Source organism: Typha latifolia, chromosome 4 (assembly GCF_019914945.1).
Source record: "Typha latifolia isolate L0001 chromosome 4, TyphaL0001v2, whole genome shotgun sequence".
NCBI lineage: Eukaryota > Viridiplantae > Streptophyta > Magnoliopsida > Poales > Typhaceae > Typha > Typha latifolia.
In genome coordinates this window covers 2905889-2927427 of record NC_133089.1, presented here as the reverse complement: position 1 = coordinate 2927427, position 21539 = coordinate 2905889, and the positions used below count along the sequence as shown (strand labels likewise).

The 21539-nt window shown below is 36.4% G+C and overlaps 1 protein-coding gene across 2 annotated transcripts; it reads right to left on the bottom strand.

The window, feature by feature from the left end:
- Positions 1 to 527: 527 nt before the first annotated feature.
- On the bottom strand, positions 528 to 21537 carry LOC140786409 (MAP3K epsilon protein kinase 1-like). Of its 2 annotated transcripts, XM_073134817.1 has the most exons (24): positions 21164 to 21537; positions 20944 to 21078; positions 18558 to 18578; positions 17496 to 17569; positions 17288 to 17378; positions 17136 to 17219; positions 15211 to 15312; positions 13216 to 13347; positions 11685 to 11756; positions 11481 to 11584; positions 10691 to 10793; positions 10108 to 10479; positions 8812 to 9102; positions 8347 to 8391; positions 5445 to 5624; positions 5249 to 5332; positions 5063 to 5154; positions 4878 to 4961; positions 3868 to 4748; positions 2516 to 2916; positions 2283 to 2417; positions 1365 to 1771; positions 1153 to 1267; positions 528 to 942 (listed from the first exon to the last, which is right to left on the bottom strand). In XM_073134817.1, exons 1-24 carry the CDS (start codon positions 21221 to 21223, stop codon positions 766 to 768), a joined length of 4242 nt encoding a protein of 1413 aa, XP_072990918.1. In that variant the 5' UTR covers positions 21224 to 21537; the 3' UTR covers positions 528 to 765. The 2 variants fall into 2 exon arrangements, with proteins under 2 accessions (XP_072990918.1, XP_072990919.1); XM_073134818.1 differs by lacking the exons at positions 15211 to 15312; positions 17136 to 17219; positions 17288 to 17378; ... (2 more) ...; positions 20944 to 21078; positions 21164 to 21537 and having other exon boundaries at positions 11481 to 11596; positions 13216 to 13255.
- Positions 21538 to 21539: the final 2 nt, after the last annotated feature.

The following is a 21539-nucleotide window of genomic DNA, read 5'->3' as shown; positions in this document are numbered from 1 at the left end:
CTCCTTACTAACTTTTTCTTACCCTTCTGATGAGCCACGGAAGTATTCGGTTTGTGTAAAAGATAATCTATTAAAAAATTAAGTGGTTTCACTACTGTATGAAATGTTGAACACGCTTTATTAAAAGAAAAGAATACTCTATCTATTAAGTATTTTATTTAAACTGAATACTAAATATGTGAACCGAAGAACAGAGTTCCAATATTTTCAATATTCATGAAAGTTGTGAATTGGTCAGAGATTTAACGACATTGCAAGGGTGAAGAGTGAAAATAGTCGTTCCAAGGTTAGAGAGTGAAATAGTCAGATTTATCCAAGTGTTATTGAGTTGAGATTTTTCTATCTATCTTCATATCCGAATTTGTGTCCAAATATTTTATATAGATACAGATATTGGATAATATCCAAATATCAATATTCACATATCATTTAGTTTAAATTATTATAGAAATTAGTGATAAAATAATTTATAACTTTACATGGATCTCTAATCTAATTTTTGCATATACATATTGATTACATAAAACTTTTAGGAAGTGTAATTGAATAATCATAAACCTTTCCCCTCATATACAAGTAATTACAGCAGGTGTAAGTAACATTCTCCCATCAATTGCGGGAGAACCTACAAACGATTGTTATATGCTCCATGACAAGGAAAACACACAAAAGAGGGGGGGAAAAAAAAGAATACAACAAAACAGTTTTATATTTCCTTTTGGAGTTAAATATACAACTTGAGAAGGAGATACATGGACCTTATATTCACAAAACTGTGTTGATATGGAGAGCTTTCAATAAAGCAGTCGCCATTTGCTTCACTAAGACTTGACCACCAGAGCGTTGCCCATCCCGACGCTCTTCGATGAGGTTTTGGAGCTTCTGGGGAAGGTCATTCTCCACTATAAGTTGCTTTGGTCGAGGGTGGTGCTCATAAACCGCCTGCAAGAAAGCAGGTGTAAATGAGATCATATACTTGTTTCAGGTTATTGTTCTTAAAAGACTATCTCTGCAAAAGCCTTCCATTTGGTTGTACAGATCTGAAGGCCACGTCATAACTCATACCTTCACTCTGGCTCCAGTTCTTTTGAACCATAATGACAGCATATGCATCGTCAGTGTATTGAAATATAAGAAGAGTTAGTAACAAACCTTTATTAGTTTTAGCAGATTCAAACGAGCAATAGCATCTTGATGGTCAAGTCTTGCGATGAGCAATGTTGTCAGGCCATTGATGGCCATGGCTGTGTTTATCCGAGAGGATTTGCTGCAATTCAATTAGGCATCCAATAATTAGGATTAATAATGCCAAGTATGAACATTCAGAAAAAGTATAATCAAGAATGGAGATTCTGAATTCTCACGTAATTATTTTCAAGAAAGGCTCCAATATGTGCACAAAGTATTGTTCTGGGCAGTTCTGGAAGAATTTCACTAATTTCTGAATTGCTTCTTTCTTCAGCAATTCTTGTTCTACTTTTCTGTGGTCATTATCATGTGCCAGGCAGACTGCAATGGAATCTAGTGCTGTCCCTGCCCATGCTTCATCTTCTAGTAGGTTTAAGTATACATCCAAGCCTCCATGAGCCCTCAGCTGTTCCCTTGAATTTCGAGATGCATGTGCCATATCACACAATAGAGGCAATGCATATTGCTTTAGTGGTGAATCAGACATAATAAAGTTCATCAAGTGTGGAATGATTCCATTTTCAGCTGCTTGTTCCTGTCTCCTCTTATTTATCTTGCAAAGATTGAACAATGCATTGAGGACCTTCAAATGATTAGAACAAAAAAAATTAGTAATGGAATTTTGGCCAAATTCTCTAGTAGAGCAAATAATTCTTCGCTCAAAAGGAGAAAAAAAAAAGAAGCAAAAGAAAGAAAGAGACAAAGTTCATATAATCACACAATCATAAGTAAGCTCGTCACCAAGACCTATTGAAAACCTTAAAGAGTTTTATGAACTTTTTCATTCGGACACTAAGTAAGCTTGTCGACTGTGTGGTAATCTAGCTACAAGGTTAAGAGGCTTGCAGTTCCCGGAAGGAAGACAAAGGAACAATTTCAGTAGAAAACTAGTTGGTTGGGGCAGCATAGTAATAAGTGACAGTAACTCAAATATTCTAATTTGACATTTCACCAAAGCAAAATTTTGGTACATCTGTAGGCCATTCATGCCAAATGAAGATGAACAAGCTATAGTAGCTATCTTTAAAGAAGTTCTAAAAAAAATGAAAGATGAAGTTACAAGCAAAAAGCGCTTGCAAATGCAAGAAGATCACCTCATTATGTATTTGAGAAGTGAGTGGTCCTTCACGGAGTTCAAGATTGGGAATTAGATGCTTGATTGCATCTGCACGCTGAAGAATTTCTAAACAATTTGGGTCGGTTGACAAATGATTGATACACTTAAGGATCTGCATAAAGAGACAATTTGTGCAAAAAGAGAAAAAGTGAGATGTCAAAAATAAGGGATTGCGATTCCAAATGCTATCATAGGATATTTCAATCTGACCTTCAGAAGTATAGGAGGCTCTATCTTATTGAACATCTGGAAAAGTCGACCAAGCAAGCTCTGGCTACACATGTATGATTTTACTATACTATCAGCCTGCGCAAACTCTAATAAAAGATCTGCCACTTTTTCAAGATATTCCCTTGCCACGTCAGCACTAATCGATGACACCATTTGAGATAATAATCCAGAGGATGTTGTACTTCCTGGTCTTGCATTCAATACCCCAGATCCAGATAACACACCTGATGCTGTCTGAGATGCAACTCCGGAAGCGGAAACTCCTTCATTCAAGGTTATTGATCCCAACAATGGTGGAATACTATTCTTACTAGTGGATTTATGCAGAAGTTTCGCATTGGAATCTAGACTTCCATTTTCTCGTCCATGTCTAGAGACCTCTGCAAGTATGTGTAAAAAGGTTCAGCTAACCAACATATATATATATATATATACTACAGCTCACATATACATCAAAAGAAAGAAATCATGATACAGTAACAGCAAAATATAAGAAAATTTTCAGCTTCAAGAACAAGAGAGCAAGTTTCCTAAGGTCTGAATTCTTCGTAAAAGTAAAGGCAATAGTTCTGATGCAATATTTTACTTACTGTGGGATTTTATTACATGCATAGCTACTAAGCAGCCAATAAGATAAACAAATAATAGAAATATCAACATCAAAAGACACCTGTTCAAGTTTTGACTCCTATAATTATTTCACTGAAGTAATTTAACAAAGTGAACAGACTATGAAGTAAAGTCCAGACCAAAAAAAAAAAAAATCAATGTTGATAAAAACATCAGAAATAAACAGAACATTGGCAGTTCTAGGAAGCTTCGTCTAAGCAGAAATACACAATTATTGACCAAGTAATAAATGACAGGAGACAAACCTTGGGTTGCAGTTTTGCACACATGAACTTAAAAACAAGTTTGAGCAGATACAAAAACATAATTTAGGGGATACAAGTAGAAATATTTCTATATATCAGAAAGAATACATGCCCCGATGGATTTGTATAATAGAATAGATCTTGTTAGTTTTCGTACATACTTTTCAAAGTGCTACAATTCATAAATTATTATGTGCAAAAGGTGTGACTGAGCAAATGCTATAAAAATTATCAAAAGAATCCGCAAAGGAACAAAAGGTGTGTCTGCATTCTATTTCACAACTTACTCTCCCATATGCCTAACCAGTAATCACTAAAGCTAGCTAATATTAAGAACTGAAAAGGCTACCAGCGACCAGAACAAAATGAATGCAAGCAGCAACTAGATGAAACAAAGAGCATTTTATCATGATATCTTATAGGTAATAGTTATCAGCATCAGAACTTGAAACACACCTGCAAATTCTGCCATTAGTAAATCAAGTTCGCCGTTTGCTCTCCTGTCCGTTGAAGCATGTAATAATGGCAAAATACTTTCATGCCTTTGCAATCCAGAGAGGCGATGAGCATAATCAAGTTGTCCAGATACATTTCGAGAGGGTGGTTCTTTCTCCAACAAGCTTAGGAGAGGACGAATCTGCTCATGTTGGGATACTAATTGATTGGGACCACCAGCGTGCCCATTTGATGAGAGTTCTATATGTTTCGGGGATCTGTCAGTGGAACTTCTACCAGCAGAATTAGTTAATCTTTGCTGCCTAACCAAGTCGCCATCTGCACGAGAGGATTCATGCTTCCAAAAGCCCAATTGTTCATGGTCCTTCAAGTTTGCAGCTGCATAACCCCTATTCATCAAATTCCCAATATTTTCTGTTGTAACTGCAAGCTTAGAAAATTCTGAAGCTTCCAGTGAAGGACGGGGCTTATCTGCATCAGCAGCAAATTGTTTGGAGTCTATATCAGTGGTATCTGACCTTGTATGGGAAGCTGGAGTATGAAATGATTCTAGTGAACCAGCAGAAAGGTGATGATCGATCCTTGTTTTGGGAAAATCTAATTGACCTGAGTGGGAAACATGATTTTCAGTATGCATAGTAGCAGGTCGGTTAGGGGGATCTTGTTGACCAGATCTTGGCCTTGGTGCAGCACCGTTCTGTGGAAGAGATCCACCTGAACTGGGGGCCAGTCGAGTCGCCTCATTCAAGCTATGAAGCGTATTTACAAGCCTAAAAAGTATTCCATTTTTCGCAGCTATGCGGCAAAAGTCATTCCGTGGAGTTGAGTGCTGGAGTTTAAAGACTTGCCACATGCCATCAATTGCAAGATGGACCATTTCCCTGGTGATATACAGATTATCAGAATATTGAGCACAATAAGTACAAGCAATTACATCTGATAAAAATTACAAGAAAGACGAAATAAAACAGAAACCAACGTTGATACTAATAGCTTAAGCATTCTACAACCTGTACTTTGCATAGTCGGGTTCAAGAAAGCCAACCAAAACAGGGATCCCTCGGCATGCAATGAACATTTGCAATGTCAATGTGCTGGAGAATAAACAAATAATGATGAGTCAGTGGAAATTTTCTTCTCATATTAAATGGATAGGCATTGTGACATTCATTAACATGCATTTGAGAATCTAAACCTGGACTGACAAAGCTGTTGAAGAAAAAAAGCTGCTTGCAGGCGAATTTCTCGAGGGCGATCTGGAACCGCAAAATTCATTACAACAGGAATCTGCAGTTAATTACTACATCAATATGGTGATCTTCATCTAAGTAGATGCTGAAATCAGTTTCAAATATAAACAGCTTTAAAATAATTATCTCACAAGGCCAACAAGGCAAGCATGTTCTTGGAAACTCAGGTTGTCCTTAATTATATGATTGATAATTTGGAGCACAGAACATATAACCTGTAAAACAAATTAAGCAAATATGCCTATCATTTCTTTCCAAAAAAATGTGAGTTGCAGAGGGAGATATTTGAAAACCTGGGAAAATATAAAGAATGATTAAATTACATACACGGTTTTTTGGAACTTCAAGAAGTTCCAACAGTGGGAGGAAACCATGCTGTGACATATAAGTTTGTTTTTGCTCAGGACGCTGATTGAAGAGCACCATAAGCTTCTGACTAGCTGACAAAATTACATCTTCAGGTTCCTCTGGCTTCAACTGACCAACCATTTTGCTGAACTCAACAGACTGGAAGTGAAAAACAAATAAGTTTATCTTTTGAAACCTAAAGAAAGAAAGATATCTAGTTAACAAAGCAAAAGAGTTACACTAAACTTTTGTTCCTTGTCATATTTTCCCTCAGCCTACAAAGTTCCATCCAATTCTGACAATGTTGGCATGAGAACTAGTCTCCGATTAGAATGCCAAAAGTAGTAGCCCTTATACACATATGCTATCTTGTATTCCTTTTTAGTCCTAGGCAATGTTCTAAAAAATGTGTGGCACGTATGTAGTGGCCAAGGGATTTCATGGCAGGTGACAAGAGCCCAAGGCAGGTCTCAAATAAAAATGTTATAAATATATTTCCTAAGCTATATAGCCAATATAATCAAGTAAAAGGGAGAATTTGACAAATTATCATAGTTTAACACAGAATAGAGATAATCAACATATTGTGTACAATTTGGAAACATTTGCACATAGCATTTGGATCATGTTTCTACAATTTTGAAAATAAAATTGTGAATGTACTAGTTTTCAACTTCTGTATCTCAATCAAAAGAAAAAGGAAAAAAGAATAAAAGAGTACCAACATTTAACACATGATAGATATAATCAACAATTTAACATTTCACAAATTATCAACATGTAACACATAACACGCAATAGATTAAATCAACATATTGCGTACAATTTGGTAACATTTGCAAATAGCATTTGGATCATGTTTCTACAATCTTGAAAAAGAAATTGTGCATGTACTAGTTTTCATCTTCTGTGTCATAGTCAAAAGAAAAAGGAAAAAGACAAAAAAAAATGTTGATTGTAGGAAAGTTTTGCAGTCATCTACAACCCTGAGTGCACAAATTTCCAACTAGTTAACACTATTGAGATAATATTATATCACAATTACAAATTTTAAAGAATTTTATTATCACAGGATAAGAAATTCAGATAAAAATCTTTGAAGTACGCATTGAATTTTAGTAAGCAGACACTTGAATTTCTTTTATTAAGATTCAAAAGAGTACAAATTGATAAAAGGTGGTTAAATAATTTGGCTATTCTTGGTTATGCTTAAAGCAATAAAATGAGCCGACATTTAGTCCGCAATGGCAGACCACTACCCGTTAAGGTAGTCATCACAATTCCAAAATGCCTTTCCATCCCTTTTGTTGTTGTAGCATAGCACTCAGAGGGCGAATCTATCAAGGTGGTCGCCACGACCTTTTTTTTTTTCAGAACACCATCCTAGTTCATGCTTTAGTCTGTGAAAAACAATACTAACCCAACTAAGTGTACTTTTCTCAAGCTTGGCTTTTGTATATTCCTTTTGTAGCTTAAAAATGATTAAGGAGAAAAAAAAAAGAAGACAATGAGAAAATGAGGGAAAAAGATCAAATCAAAGCTGTCGCAAAACAAAAATCTTTTACAACAAGTGTTATGGAATAAAAGGATAAGGAGATACAATTGATAGTACAAGTAAAAAGACGTGGGACTGATGATATTCAATATTCATTTGTTAAAATATATACTATTTCTGGGAATAATTTCAATAGTTATAGGATAGTTTTTAGTTTGAATCATCCATCTATCTGAAACATAATAGTACTCAAACCCTTTAAACATTTTCCAACAACTTGTTTGCAGCCCCACAATGTATGTTATTTTAAGCTTCCAAGCTGTTCCTTACAACTCCATGAATCAACCTTAATTCGAACACCTTGATTTAAGGATTGCCGTGCCATGGTCACGGCCCATGCCTACACATAGCACGACCGGCACAGCTAAGAAGAAAGAGAAAAAAGGAAAAGAGAGAGGAGAAGAAATGAGAAGAGAGAGAGGAGAAGAAACATGTTGGAATCCCTCAACATCGATTCTCCATCTTAGTCGCCACCATCACCGCTAGGGTTTCATAGCTGCTATCAGTTTAACACTTAAAGTTAAAAGATCTGAGTTAATGCATTAATGGATCCTAACTTAAGTTATAATGGATTTGACTTATATTAACGGATCCGAAAGTGATACAGATAGTAACTTGTAATAATGGATTACATCCACTATCCTTTACACTCCCCCATCTTCTTCTCCTCATGACCTTGAAGAAAAAACCCTAGCTGCCATGGCTAAGAGCTTTATTTCATCTCCACGCAGTGATGGACTCCTCCGGCTCCTCTATGGGACCGCAGAAAGATTCTACGAAGCATTTCTCACTCATAAGAAGTTTTATTAGCCCTTTAGGAATGTCGTCGACACACCCCATGCCACATTCGACACTACGTCAGCATGGTAAGTATTGACCGGCAGAACAGTCCTTGCCTTGATTCATCAAAGCCCTTTAGTATTTCCATCTTTGTTTCATTAAAGTTCTTTCTCAGAACCATTTAATGGACTAAACAAAGTATTAAAGCTTCGCCTGTCACTGTGCACCTGTACCTTGTTATTAAATCTAAAGCTAGGGACCATAAAAGGTGACTTCTTGACTTAATCATCATCTAAATGTTGCAATAGGGATTAATTTTCATTGTTCGTCATGGCCATACTATAAGTGAACATAAAAACTCAATCTGTTTAACTTAAAGCAACATCTAAGGGTTGCATTAGGGACTAATATCCATTGTGCACCATGGACATAATATTACAAGTGGACATCATAAATTTCTCTCCACATATTGGCGAAAAATTCATAAGTGCTCAAAAATTGAGTTAGTTACCTATTAGGGATCAAAGTTAAAAGAACAACGCATACCTGTAAAGGGAAAAGATTGTCTCCCGGCATGTTTTCATCAAAGACCTGCAAAATGTAAAGTATATCATGCAAACACACAATAGGCTAGATATTAATGACTATCAGAATAATTCTTAAAAGTACAATATACATTGTTGGTAAGTATCTAAGAGCTTAAACCTTTGGGTTAACTAGTCATCTAACATAGTATCAAAGTCAGGTTTTTTATAAATCTAGGGTTTAAACCTCAACTACCCAGTTAATCCCTATATTCTATTATTTATTCTTGTACAGGCTAGAGGTTCGTAAAGGTTTATAGACCGGATTATTTTTCATCTATTCACGTGTTGCCTATTAATATGTTAATAACTTATCATTTTGGTCAATTGGTTATCTAACAACATTTATGTATTTCTTGGAAAATGTAGAAAGCTTCTATGTGTCTACAGCAAAATGAAGAAAAGATCCCTATAACATATGACATACCGATCCATCAATATCAATATCCATCACAAATTCTAAAAGCTTCCCACCATTTCTCTGCCCTATATGATTTTCTTTCTGCTTCTGAGCCAGACTAGCTTTAAGCTCCTTTGCAAAGTTGTTTTGTCGACCATCGAGCACATTTTCTTGGCCCGTAGCAGAAGTTGAAGCTTCAGCATCTTGATCTCCTCGCTTATCTAGCTGTCGAAATAAATCATCCAAGGAGGCATCTCCTGGCGTGTCGCTGAACCTGCTCAGCTCAATAGTTCCTCGTACAATTGAAGGCTTGATAACCTTCAAATATGACATGGAACAGAAGGCTTAGATTTAGCTACTAGAAACTCATAATGAAATGAAAGGCATCTTAAAATGCATAATGCCAACATAAGATTACAAAATTTGAGGTGAGATTACTAAATAAACCACAAATTGGAAATGTTATTAACAGAACTAAAGAGGAATGGAGAATAAGTGCAAGCTGTAACAACATTTTCATATGTATCCTTGAGGAAAATAGTTTAGCACAGATCAATGGTGTCTAGCACGATATCATTTTTGCTGGCCCAAGTTGCTGCTTGTTGGCATGTGTAGAGAACCAAAGTATCACGCATCAGCAAACATCATGCAAGACATTGTATGCTTAATTTAATTTTATGTTATCCCTAGAGCAGTCTAAAGAAGAAGCTGATGCAAGAGACTTTTGCATCAGCATTATTTCTACCAGAGGCAGCTATGACAACAAAAACTAGCCACTTAAGTAGAAGCAGTGAGAAGAAATGATTATCCAGAGATTTACTAGGGAAGAAGGCCCAAGGTAGCGCCAATGGCAGGGAGTTGGACCCAGCTGATCATAAATAGCTGGTATTTAATGTTCATGAAGATGCCATAGTCCATGTAGCAGTATAAACAATTAAAAATGGTCTGTATTTCTCTATCAGCTAGTTAGCTAGCCGCTCTTGCCGCAACTAATTCATCTAGGGCAGCTCTCTCAGTTGTTGGAACAAAATCAGAGAAGGTATATATCAGAAATATTATACGACTATCACTAGTTTAAATGTGCCCAACCTGAACTGTACATTAAAGCATTATGCTGGCCACAGATTGATGCAGGCATGATTTGCAAAAACCCCATACTAGATACCAGATGAACATGCTACTGATAATAAGTTAATAATTCCATTCAATGAAAGGGAAGACAGGAAGAGCTTCAAGCATATAGTATGTCCTTACTATATGAACGCAATGCTGTGAAAAGGTTACATGCAAAAATAAATGTTTCATGTGAGACAAAAATTAAACCTTCTGAAAACCAATGTTCTGTCCTCCTGCAAATGAAAATAAATTCCTGTCCTCGAGACCTGATTGTCGTTCACCTTTACCATTTTCCTTTCCTGATTCTTGAGAGCTCTGCACCACCTTAGTTAACACCTGATCATGTGACAGATCCTGTTGCACTACTTGATTATTAAAGACTGATTCTCCAGTAGCAGATCTTAGTGATGGGTTTTCAAGAAAAACTAAGGTAGGATCTATAACAGGAAGCACATCATCATTTATATATTCTACACCATTTGAAAGAGTACTCTCAACATGCTTAGATTTCATCTCCTGATGCTCATCAGAATTTCTTTCAACAGAATCAACAGCCAAGAGCTCATTCCTAGAGTCTTCCTGAACAAATACCAATCATAATTAGTTAAGCAAACTTGTAAATCTGAAAAATAAAGTTTATGTAAACTTCATCGTTAATGCTCCTAAGTCCTAAGTCCTAACTGAAAGGAATTTACCCTTTACTCTGAAGTCCAAAAAAATGGAGTGATATTGCCATAAGAAGAAAGATTAACACTAAAAAGAGAAAAATATTGAACACAGAAATGCATACTAGTTCAAGGTCAGAAGCACCGTTCTTTCTTTTCGCTCCGTGTGAGCTATCAGAACCAGTATTATTGACTCCACTTGAGTCATCATCATCTACGTCAATGTTCCTGAGAATCAGAAAAGTGTATGAGCAGCATGGAAAGTAGCTTTACCATCATCAGGAGGTCATAAATTTTTAATATGTTTCACTAAAGAACACAGTTATGTAATCTTGAAGCAACAGATATTTCAGCAAGTATGGATATACTAAAAGAATGTCAGGATATAAGTTATACCAATGTTCAACCCTCAAATTGATATTAACAAAAAAGATCACAGTGCAGTTTACTATTTTCGTCATTGCAACACTCGAGAGGAAGAAGCAGAACTAACATGCCCCATCCTAGACAATATATGATACAATTCTTTATGCATATCTTCCATCACAGTTTTAGTACACTACCATTTATCAATATTAACCAGATTACAGTCATGATGAACAAGGCTACACTGTCGCACTCTTATCCCCAACCCATCCCGACATAAGTTTTGTGTATAATCAAAGTTCGGAAAAGGAAAGACATTTAACAATGATGTACAACTAAGGAAATGAAATAGGGTTTGGGACAAGCCACTCATACATCATATAGGCCAAATCAGATCTTCCTCAAGAAATGTTCAAGTACCAGTAGTGACAGGAAAAAAAATTACATCAACAAACTAAGAAATGTGTGATGTTGGTTAAAGTAAATAGCAGCTTTCACTTACTTTTAAATGCAAAAGAAAAAAAGAAACTTGAAGAAATTACAAGTCACCTTATTGAAGCGCCAGTTTGCCGAAGAGAAGGCAAAGCACGCCTTGAGTTTTGGATCCATGGGTGCATTAATAATGTCTTAGCATCAGGTCTTTGCATTGCATCCTACAAATGCTTCTGGAAGTCAAAAGAGCAACTGAATGGATGATAACAACAAGTGCATAATCGAACTGCTGAAGATCATAGAATGCCAACAATATTTCACCTTCTTAAAACATTGTCGGAGAAAATCAGTAATCTCAGGTGATAGTCCTTCAGGTATGGGAGGACGCACATCCTGAAAAGGTTGAGGAATTTTACAGATCCAGTAAACACATAAATACCAGTTAAAACTTAAAAGTCATTCAAAACAAAATTTGGAAGTTGACTTTTTAGAGAAATAAATTCAAGGGTGGCATGAATTTCCCAAAGAACAAGAGAAATTGGACAAGAGATCATTTTGTGAAGCTCCCTGCTTAAAGGTTGTCAAAGGGACTGGGAAACAAAGTTTAGAACTAGAAGGCATACTTTTACATTAAATGACCTTACGACTATTCCGGTACTCTGGTACAGTTTGACTCAAAAACAGCACATCTAAACAAACCATAAAGCACTCTATTTGATTGTACCAAAAATTACACTGAACTGCGATCTCTTCATCGGGGAGCAAGACCTACTAAAAAATTAATCAAAGTATTACTTGTTCAGTTATCACAGCCCCTACTTCTTCAGATTAAGCTTTTACTTGTAACCTTTACTGAAAACAGCTTATATACTGCATTTGATTGCTGTATTTTGTAATCTGATAGTATTTCCACTAGAAATCTAAGGGGATGGTTCTGGCACTGGAGGCAACAAAAATTGTCTCCATTCCTCCGCTGCATTTTTGTTCATATGCATAAGACAATTTCCTATCCTTTTCTTTGATCTGTAAGCGTATTCCAAAAAGATGAACCGATGAAGGCCAGGACGGCTAATGATTGGCACAAGCAGGGCAACCCTTTGTGGGTTGTATCCAAGGATATGGAAAGGAATATTTTTATGTCAGTTGTGTACATTCAACAAGGAAAAATTAATTATTCAAAAAGGGGAAAAAGAGTGAAAGAGTTATGTTTAAGATGCAATGCAAAAATAAAAGAAAACAAAAAACAAAAATGAAGGTGCAATACAAAAGGACAAGCAAAAAGGCATTCAAAATCATAAGGATTTTTCAAGTTTCCATAAGGTCCACATATTTCAAACCAGCTTATCAAAATAACATGTTAGCATGTATGAAGTGAAAAGGCCTTTCATCCACCTTGCAGTGTTGGTTCCCACTTGTTCTCGTAGAAGATAAAAAGTAGTTAGTGGTATAATTCTGATAATCAGCAAAACCTCTTACAGAAAACTAGGTCATCCTGTCACAGCTAGAAAAACAGAGACCTGTACAAAAAGAAAACACCTTACACAACAAACTTCAACAACGAAGAAGTCATCTATATATTGATCTCCTAGACTCCTACTAATACACCAATACACAATGGTACTTAATGACATCTAATGTACTACAAAACTCACAAGCCTGTAAGTCAAACTTCACAACTTAACAGAGAAAGCAAACTAACATCCCTAACTTATTAAAATTCTATTCCATGATCTAGAATGGTATGGAAATGGTTATAACATATCATAATAAAAATCAGATGCACAAGAAGAGAACATCAAATGATCAACATACAAAATTACCCAGAAAAGGGAAAAAGAATAACAGCAAAAACCTGAACAATTCGGAAAAGTGCAGGCATAGGTTGGAGATCATAATATGGTGGAACACAGGTGAGCAGCTCAATGACAGTGCAACCAACACTCCAGATGTCTGATGCAGCGCATACACCAGCCATCTCGATAACCTGCGATCAGAAGCCATACTCTCATTCTAGGTTATGAATATGCTAGCAGCATAGAATAAGACAAAGTTGTTGCATTTAGCAACCAATTAGACAGTAATTACTGAGATCAACTCCTAAGATTTGTACAAAACTACAAATAATCAAATACACAATCAGATGTCACTGCTTCTTTTACAAACAAGATATATGTAAAATATGCACAAATTAACTTCATGTAAGCAAATCATTATCAGAGTGAAAAGAGATATATATAAGGAAAAAATAATTATATTTTTGCAGAACAAGCAGGCAAAATATAATAAGACAAAGCAATTTCTGTTCCTTCCTTAAGGGTTTCCTTTCTTCACTTTCAAAGTGATAGCATTTTTGTGTAATGGAGCAAATAATAGCATTTGATTTTAACAATTCTTTCCCAACCAGAAAAACTATGGGGCTTTCATCCATAAGATCTAGTTGTACACCAGCAAAAGGCACTTACATGGTCATCATGTTCGATTGTTTTAACCCTAGGGAGATTCAACTCTAACGACATGACCGTGCACTAGCTTGAACTTCGCTCATTGATGGCATAATTGGAAAGAAAATCCCAAGCATGGATGATCAAGTCCGGCATGCCAACTGTCATGTGTCCATATGTGCCAAACGAAGAAAATACCAGCACCATTACAAGTTGTATTTCGATAATGCTCCCATGCAACTATCCAGCCATACTGACCATGTGGTGACTGACACACTATTTGGCAAACAGTGTGCCAATCCGGCCAACAATGTCGGTCAGCATGTATCATGCCAGAGGTTAATTGGCACTCCACATGCCACTGGCATGGCAACTTGTTCTCCCAAATTCTAAAATTAGTTGAGACTTGAGAGTCCAGAAAACTTACTGGTAAAGGTATCCATCCTCCCATGACATGGATGAGATAGTTGCAAATGTATAAGGTTTTGATTGTATATGATAGTTCTCTGCGTAGGTTTGCATGTAACACTACTACTTTAAAAGGTCTATCTACCATAATGAGATGAGATGGCTCTTCTCTCCTCAAATTCTTGTCACAGGACCATGCCAAAAATAGCCATTTCCTACTAGTACGGGCAACGTGATCATCATGGTGATGGTTCAATTACTCAACAACCATTGCTACCTTCAACATCATCACAAGAGTCTCTTTCATATATGTTTAACAGAGTTTGCTATAATAAGAACGAGTATTGTCCTTTCCTATAGGGGATCCCCAAATATCAAGCATGATCAAGTGAAGTTTATGGAACATTTAATGATCTGATACCAAGTTCTTCCCTTCTTTTCAGAAGGGTGGGTTTTAGGTCATGGGGCCACAAGATTGAGGACAAGCTTTACTCAAAATTTCTGCTACAACTGGGATCACAGCAAAACACGAGACTGAACCCAAGCTTAAAATGGAAACCAATTTGGGTCTGACTTTTCAGCATAGAAGAAAAATAACGATGTTCAATCTTTGGTACGTAACACTCTGATTGTTGTGACAAATCAAATTTTAGATCTGACTAATAAAGCATATAACGGGCACCATTTTTAGGTCTGACTTTGTCAGCATAGAAGAAAAATACAAGATGCTCAAACTTTGGTACGTAACACTATGATTGTTGCAGAAGATCAAAAAAATTTGTATAGTAGCCGAATAAGTAAACAGAAATTTGCAGCGAAAATGATTTGCATTTCCACTGTCACTGAAGACTTGATATTTTGTATGACTATAAACTACTAATGTACTGCCAATTCTATTATAAGAAGAAGCACACTGCCATAAATCCATTGGAAGAGAAAAACTCTAAAGTTAAACAACCAAAATACAACTAATACTAACTATTTATTTAACGGGTTACCTCAGGGGCCATCCAATATGGTGTTCCAACTACTGAATGTGTGTTAATATCAGCTTCTGTTAATTTAGTGGCAACGCCAAAGTCAGCAAGTTTAACAAGACCCTAGAACATCAATCCAAATGAAATCAGAGTAATGCGAGTGCAAGATAACATAAACAGAAAGCATAATGAACACCACTGTATGTAATGTCATCTTACATACACTATGTTAGATAAAAATATTCCTAACTTCAGAACCAATAGCTAATATTTACTTCATCTATGGCTCTTGACAGCAAATCAGCAATAAACGATTAACAAATTGAAAATCTCAAATACAAAAACATTATCAACAAATATCAAACCGATGCACATGCACCTGAAATGTGGTTCTAATGCACGTGTACTTACAGTAGGTCCTAACATATAATAGTGAGCATATTTGTGATTTTTTGCCAAAAGAAGCATGATCAAGCAATAAACAAGTACCAGCTATGATGCACTTCAGACCATTAGATCTGTTTGAAAGATGATCGACCGGCACAAAATAAGATTGAAAATGCCAAAATAATAAAAAGTTGGTTTTCTCCTTTTTAATACTCTCATATCATTTTTTAGATAAATCCATGTAGTGCTAGAAGCTCCAAGTTAGATATTCTGGTTGGGTGGTTGTACTCAAAACAGAATAGTCATGGCACATTCAGTCAACTGATCAGCATGGTAAGGGAAAAATTCTTAGTATATCTACAAGTTTTTCCTTCTCACTCAACTATTCTTCTGATTCATTTTTCCAAGCTCTCTTTAACATTTTATTACCTTATTGGTGGTCACATTGCTTTGTTGGAATACTGCCATCATTCATCTGAAAAAACTGCTTTTGCCTTATTACATACTAAAGTATTTAGAAGATTTAGTTAAAACTTTCTGTTTCTGTTTTATATTGTCACGCAATATTCAAGTAGAACTGAACAAACTTCTGGACTTCTCAACAGACACAAACCAAGTCCCCGAGACCATTTTTGAGCAGTCTTTATTCTACTGCTGCATCAAAATAGTCCCAATCATCATTTAAATTCTGCCAATGTATTGCACTTACAAAGAAAGCTATTATCCATTCTATAAGGCTTTTCTCATCTCTCTGTCCAACCATACCTTCTTCTTGTGTCTGTTGCATCTATATTACACCATCAACCCCACTTGTGTGTGATCAATAGATGGCTTTACAGTTCCCAAGGAGCAATGTAGTTGTTTGCAGTGTGCAATCAATATCCACAATATTCAAAATGTTAATAAGAAAGCTGAGTTACTAAAACAGGTCTAAACAATAAATCAAGATGATCCCTATCCTACTATTCAGAAGTAGTTTGTTTAGGATCACTTCAGTTCTTGAAAAAAGAGTGCAAAGGGAACACTTCGAATTTGTCTTGCATGCAGTTTATATGAAGAAGGTACATTTGAAGTATTGAACTGACAATCGTCAGTCATCAATTTTGGAATTCCATCACATGGTTCCCCAATTGGGAATGACACCAATGTTCATTGGTAATAACATGGGCATCTCCTTGTATGACATACATATGACAAAACAATTTTTAAGTACCGAAAAACTTGTTAATTCCACTAACCAGAATTAAATGAGTATTTGAATCATGCAGTCCACTGCCAAGAAAATGTTTTGCAGAATCATATTTTATATCCAGAACAGATCCATTGATGTTTACTTACCCAACAATCATAGATATACAGAACAAAAAGAAATCCAACAAGGACTAACAAATCACAATTTTAGAAAATACTACAAATGAGATATAATAATGTGTTAAAGAAAACAAAAGTAGTATACTAACCTATTTGCACACATCCAAGTGAAACAAATAATAGCATACATGAATTGACAGATGAAGTAAGCAAAAAACTAAAAGAAATTGTATCACATGGAGATTTACCTCCTTAGTAGTCAATATATTTGCACCCTTTATATCTCTGTGAATTACACCTTGTTCGTGCAGATAGACAAGTCCTTCCAACACCTTTCATGATTGAATGACAAATTCAGCCAAAATAACTAGCAGGAAAGTTAAAGGGCTACAATACACACCTGAGATATATAAACAGCAACCAGAGATTCAGGAAATGGTCCAAATTTGTTTGGCTTGATAATGTTAGCAAGTGAGCCGTTCTCGACATACCTAAAATAGCTCCACTAGTAAATGACAGCAAACATCTTGAAAAAAGATTCATTAATTTAACATTCAATATGAACCTATGCTACTACAATTTGTTAAGCTATAGTTAGGGATATTTACTCGAGAATGATGTGCAAATGCGTCCTTGTCTTCAATGATCCAAGATATTTTACGATGTTCTTGTGGTTAAGATTCTGCAATCGATAACAATAAATTCAGTGAAAGGTCATGAAAATTACAGGGAATATGAAAAAGACAAGTTGTAACACTATAATCACACCTGATGAAGTTCAACAAGAAAGTGTATTATTTTGATCTAGCATGACTACATATCATTTACCGGCAAGATCAGGGAATTATATAACTATGCAATAAGCAACCGAAGAAAAAAAATCATGGCATAATCCGACCATGAGAGTCAAGTCAGTTGGGTTGAGTCGAGTCGAATTAATTAATTTTGCTTACTACTTTTAAATTTAAACTAAAGCAGATAATCAGCGTATATAAACCAAATAGGATGAATTTTGAATCCGACCCGCTAGAATTACTCCTATGAATAGGAGTAGTTATAGGTTATTTATCATCACGGAATAAATATTCTGAACCAGGATCAAACTCAGATTTTGCTTTTACCTTTAATCATAGCCGTTTATTTTTTTATGAGTAGATCTAATCTAGAACTCGAATATTTCCTCCAAACCCTAGCTACTATCTATCTCCATGAGTCACCTACCCTTACCGCCGACCTCTACCATCCCAAAGAGGTCCCCACCCTCCGACGACCGCCGCAATATCGGTTTTTCGAGTTTTGTCCAGTTTCAACCTTCCTTTACTGTTTCAGTCATAACTTTTCACCACGACCTCAGAACCACTTCATTTTAAAGTTATTAGATATGTGTGACTCACGAGGCTTTCATCCATAAAAATTTTAGAATTTTTCTACGAATGAATTGTTCCAAATTTGATCATAACAAATCATAGTCTCCTAGTGTTTAGCAATCGCATTAGGCATGAACCAACAGTCTACCTTAACAATTGTGATACTAAACTTTTGCATAAATCCTTCAATGTGGCAAGTAACTAAATTGCCCTAGGCAGAAAAGGTGAGCATATAGATATTGGATTATTTCAAGTATCACAATGAGAAGCTTTGCACAGTATCAGGATATAAACAAGAGTTACCTTAAGCAAATCGATTTCTTGCTGTATTACGAAATGTGCCCAGAGCCAAGGAGATTGCAAAAAAGAAAATGCAAGATTATTAGAACACATAAAGAACGGGAGGTGATCAGCACTGTGTCTAAAATTAAGTTCACAAAAAAATGCAAAATTCTTTGGTCCAGAAAAAGAAGATATCATTGGACTTCAGCATTGACAATAAAAGAAGATATCATTTGACAGACACAAAATTAGGAAATACACATCATTATATACATCTGAAATTATAAGCACAAATAGTTTAAAAAAAGGAAGTGACCAACACCCAGAGGGTCTAAACAATATCATTGACAATGTTATTCCCTTCCATCAGAAAAAGACTGTTATCCCCTCGAGTACTTTCAGGATCTTGAGCTTAATGCAGAGGAATAGAAAACAGTAAAAGAAGATATCACTGGACTTTGGCACTGCCAGCAAATATGAATTTCAGCAGTACTATAAATTGGCCATCAACTGATTCATCCAACAAAAACTAAAGACCTTTCCAATGCCTCCCTTCCACTGCAAAATATGTTTCTCAAATCAAACAAGGATGCCTAAATTAGAAACTCAACCACTCACCCCTAGTCCATAGAAATGAAATCTCATTGAACAAATAAACTAGAAGATGATCCTTGGTTAACAATCAAAATTGTATCTCCACATTGCTATCTTGTTGAATAAGAAACAAGCCAAAAGAAGGTACTTTGGTAATGATCAAAACATCATGTTCCTTTGTTCCTCTTTAGCCTGTGCTAGTCCCATTCAACTTATGGTCTCATATTTTCTCCCTTTCTCTTTTCAGTTTTTCTCCTCTTCTTTCTAAACTTCTCATAAGTCAGAATTACAATAAGGCCAAACCTCCACCCCGTTTATCACTTTCCTTAAATAGACAATGTTGGCATAGAAAGTATTAAAACAGATGATACAGCCAACAAGATTGATTTTCAAGTTTAATTTAATCATGAAAATACCACTGTAGCCAAGGGTTGATATACTCTAAATCAAGAATGGCCGTGCCGGTCGGCACTTGCTGTGCCGGCGGCGTACCGGCACATGGCACGAGGGGTGCTGCACGGCACCCCTCCTAATAGCTTCGCCATGACCTCGTCATCAAGCTCGCTGTCGCCGTCGCCGACCGGGAGCGGCGACGGCCAAGGTGGTACATTTTTCTCTCTTTTTCTTACGGCACGGCCATCGTTGCTCTAAATACAATCAAAACCAAGTTCCACTTTTATTAGAAAAGAATTGTATAGTAAGATCTCAATTCTAATGATAATTAATTAGGTAGATCAAGCTACACTCTTTTAGTACTAGTCAAGTGACTATCCATAGAATCTTCATCTAGCTGGCACTACATGAAAAAAATTGAGTTAAAAATGAAAAGTGAGTTTTATTGACAATCTTAACCTATTTAGTTTATATCCGACGTAAATGCACAAACTCTTAACAACTGCACTAAATTATATGTAGGTTCATATACACATTCAAAATCTGTTTGCTAAGTAAATAATTAAATATAATTTCACACAGCAAATTAAAATCTATGAGTTAGAACACTGATCATATAACTTTAATAAGTTAAAGTTACTCAGATTACCAAAGAAAAGAAGCTACAAAGTCCTTAATACATGCTTGTGTTTGTGTAAGTGGTGAAAATTAAGGATCATTTGTCAGGAATGCCCTACCCATAATTTAGATCATTAAAAAATGTCTTTGCATGAAAACAGGACATTCTCATCAAGCTACACAAAAAAGAAAATTAATGAACTTCAACAAACCCTCCAAATGTACACCCTACGATCCCAAACTCCTCAAAAGCACGTAGCGATGTAAACTATGTAGCGTCAAGAACAGATGGTACTAGAAACCTTGATTACCTTGCCCCGAGAAAGAGACTTAGTCATGCAAAATGACTATAGAACTCTCTCTCTCTATTCTTTAAAATTCTTTTTATGTCTTATCATTCTTAAGAGCTGAAGCCTAGAAGCCTCTATTTTCTGCGAAAATAAGACCAAAAGCAGCCAATACTCTAAAAGCCCCAGTTAAGAGCTGCCACATGCCAATTGCAGTGTTTCAACTGCTGCGATCCTAAAATGACTCAAATTAAAGAACTCGCTGCAAAGTAATGCAAACTTATGCTTCTGGGTCAATCTGAAAACACTCAGGTAAATTTCTGAGATATAGTTCTCATGGCGATTCACAATAAACAAGATATCGTACGAACAAGCAATCATCGATAAAGCATATTCGAAGAAATTGACAAGGCACCAGCAGAAAAATCATCAATTCAATCAAATTTTGCTTTTGTGTGTGTGTGTGGGGGGACAGTCCAAGATTCAAAAACCACAAAGACAACAGGATCACATACCATTATAATGTTGAGATCCTCCTGGGGGATATTCTCCAAGGAGACCTGCTTAATCGCCACAAAGTCTCCGTTCTCCAGGTCGAGGCCTTTATACACGCGCCCATACGCTCCCTTCCCGATCTCATCTCCGAGCATCTAGAACCCAACCAATTTCCCATCAATCCCCAGGAAAATCTTCAAAAGAATCAAACCTACAGCAAGAATCCATCAAAACCCTCACATATTTGTTGTCGAGCGTCTTCTGCTTGTGGAAATGCGACGTCGTCGCCTGCCGCGACATCTCGGGAGGCTCGAGATCGGAGCCCGAACCCTAGGATCGAGCACGCGATCAGAACGCACCGGCATTGGAGGAGGGCCCCGCCATTATCGAGAGCCAGAGTGAAATCGAAGGGGATCTAGGGTTTGGATCTGGGTTAGGTAGAGGAGGGAGGGGAACGATGGGTTCGGGGGCGCAGGCGCGGAAGGACAGGAGGACGATGAGGGGTTGGGCCTCAGTTGCCTCGGTTCGCCGTTCGCGTCGAATTTTTGAATAGGGAAGGTATTAATTAAGGTAAATACTAGTCTTTAGTCGTGCGTGCTTACTGGCGACCACCACC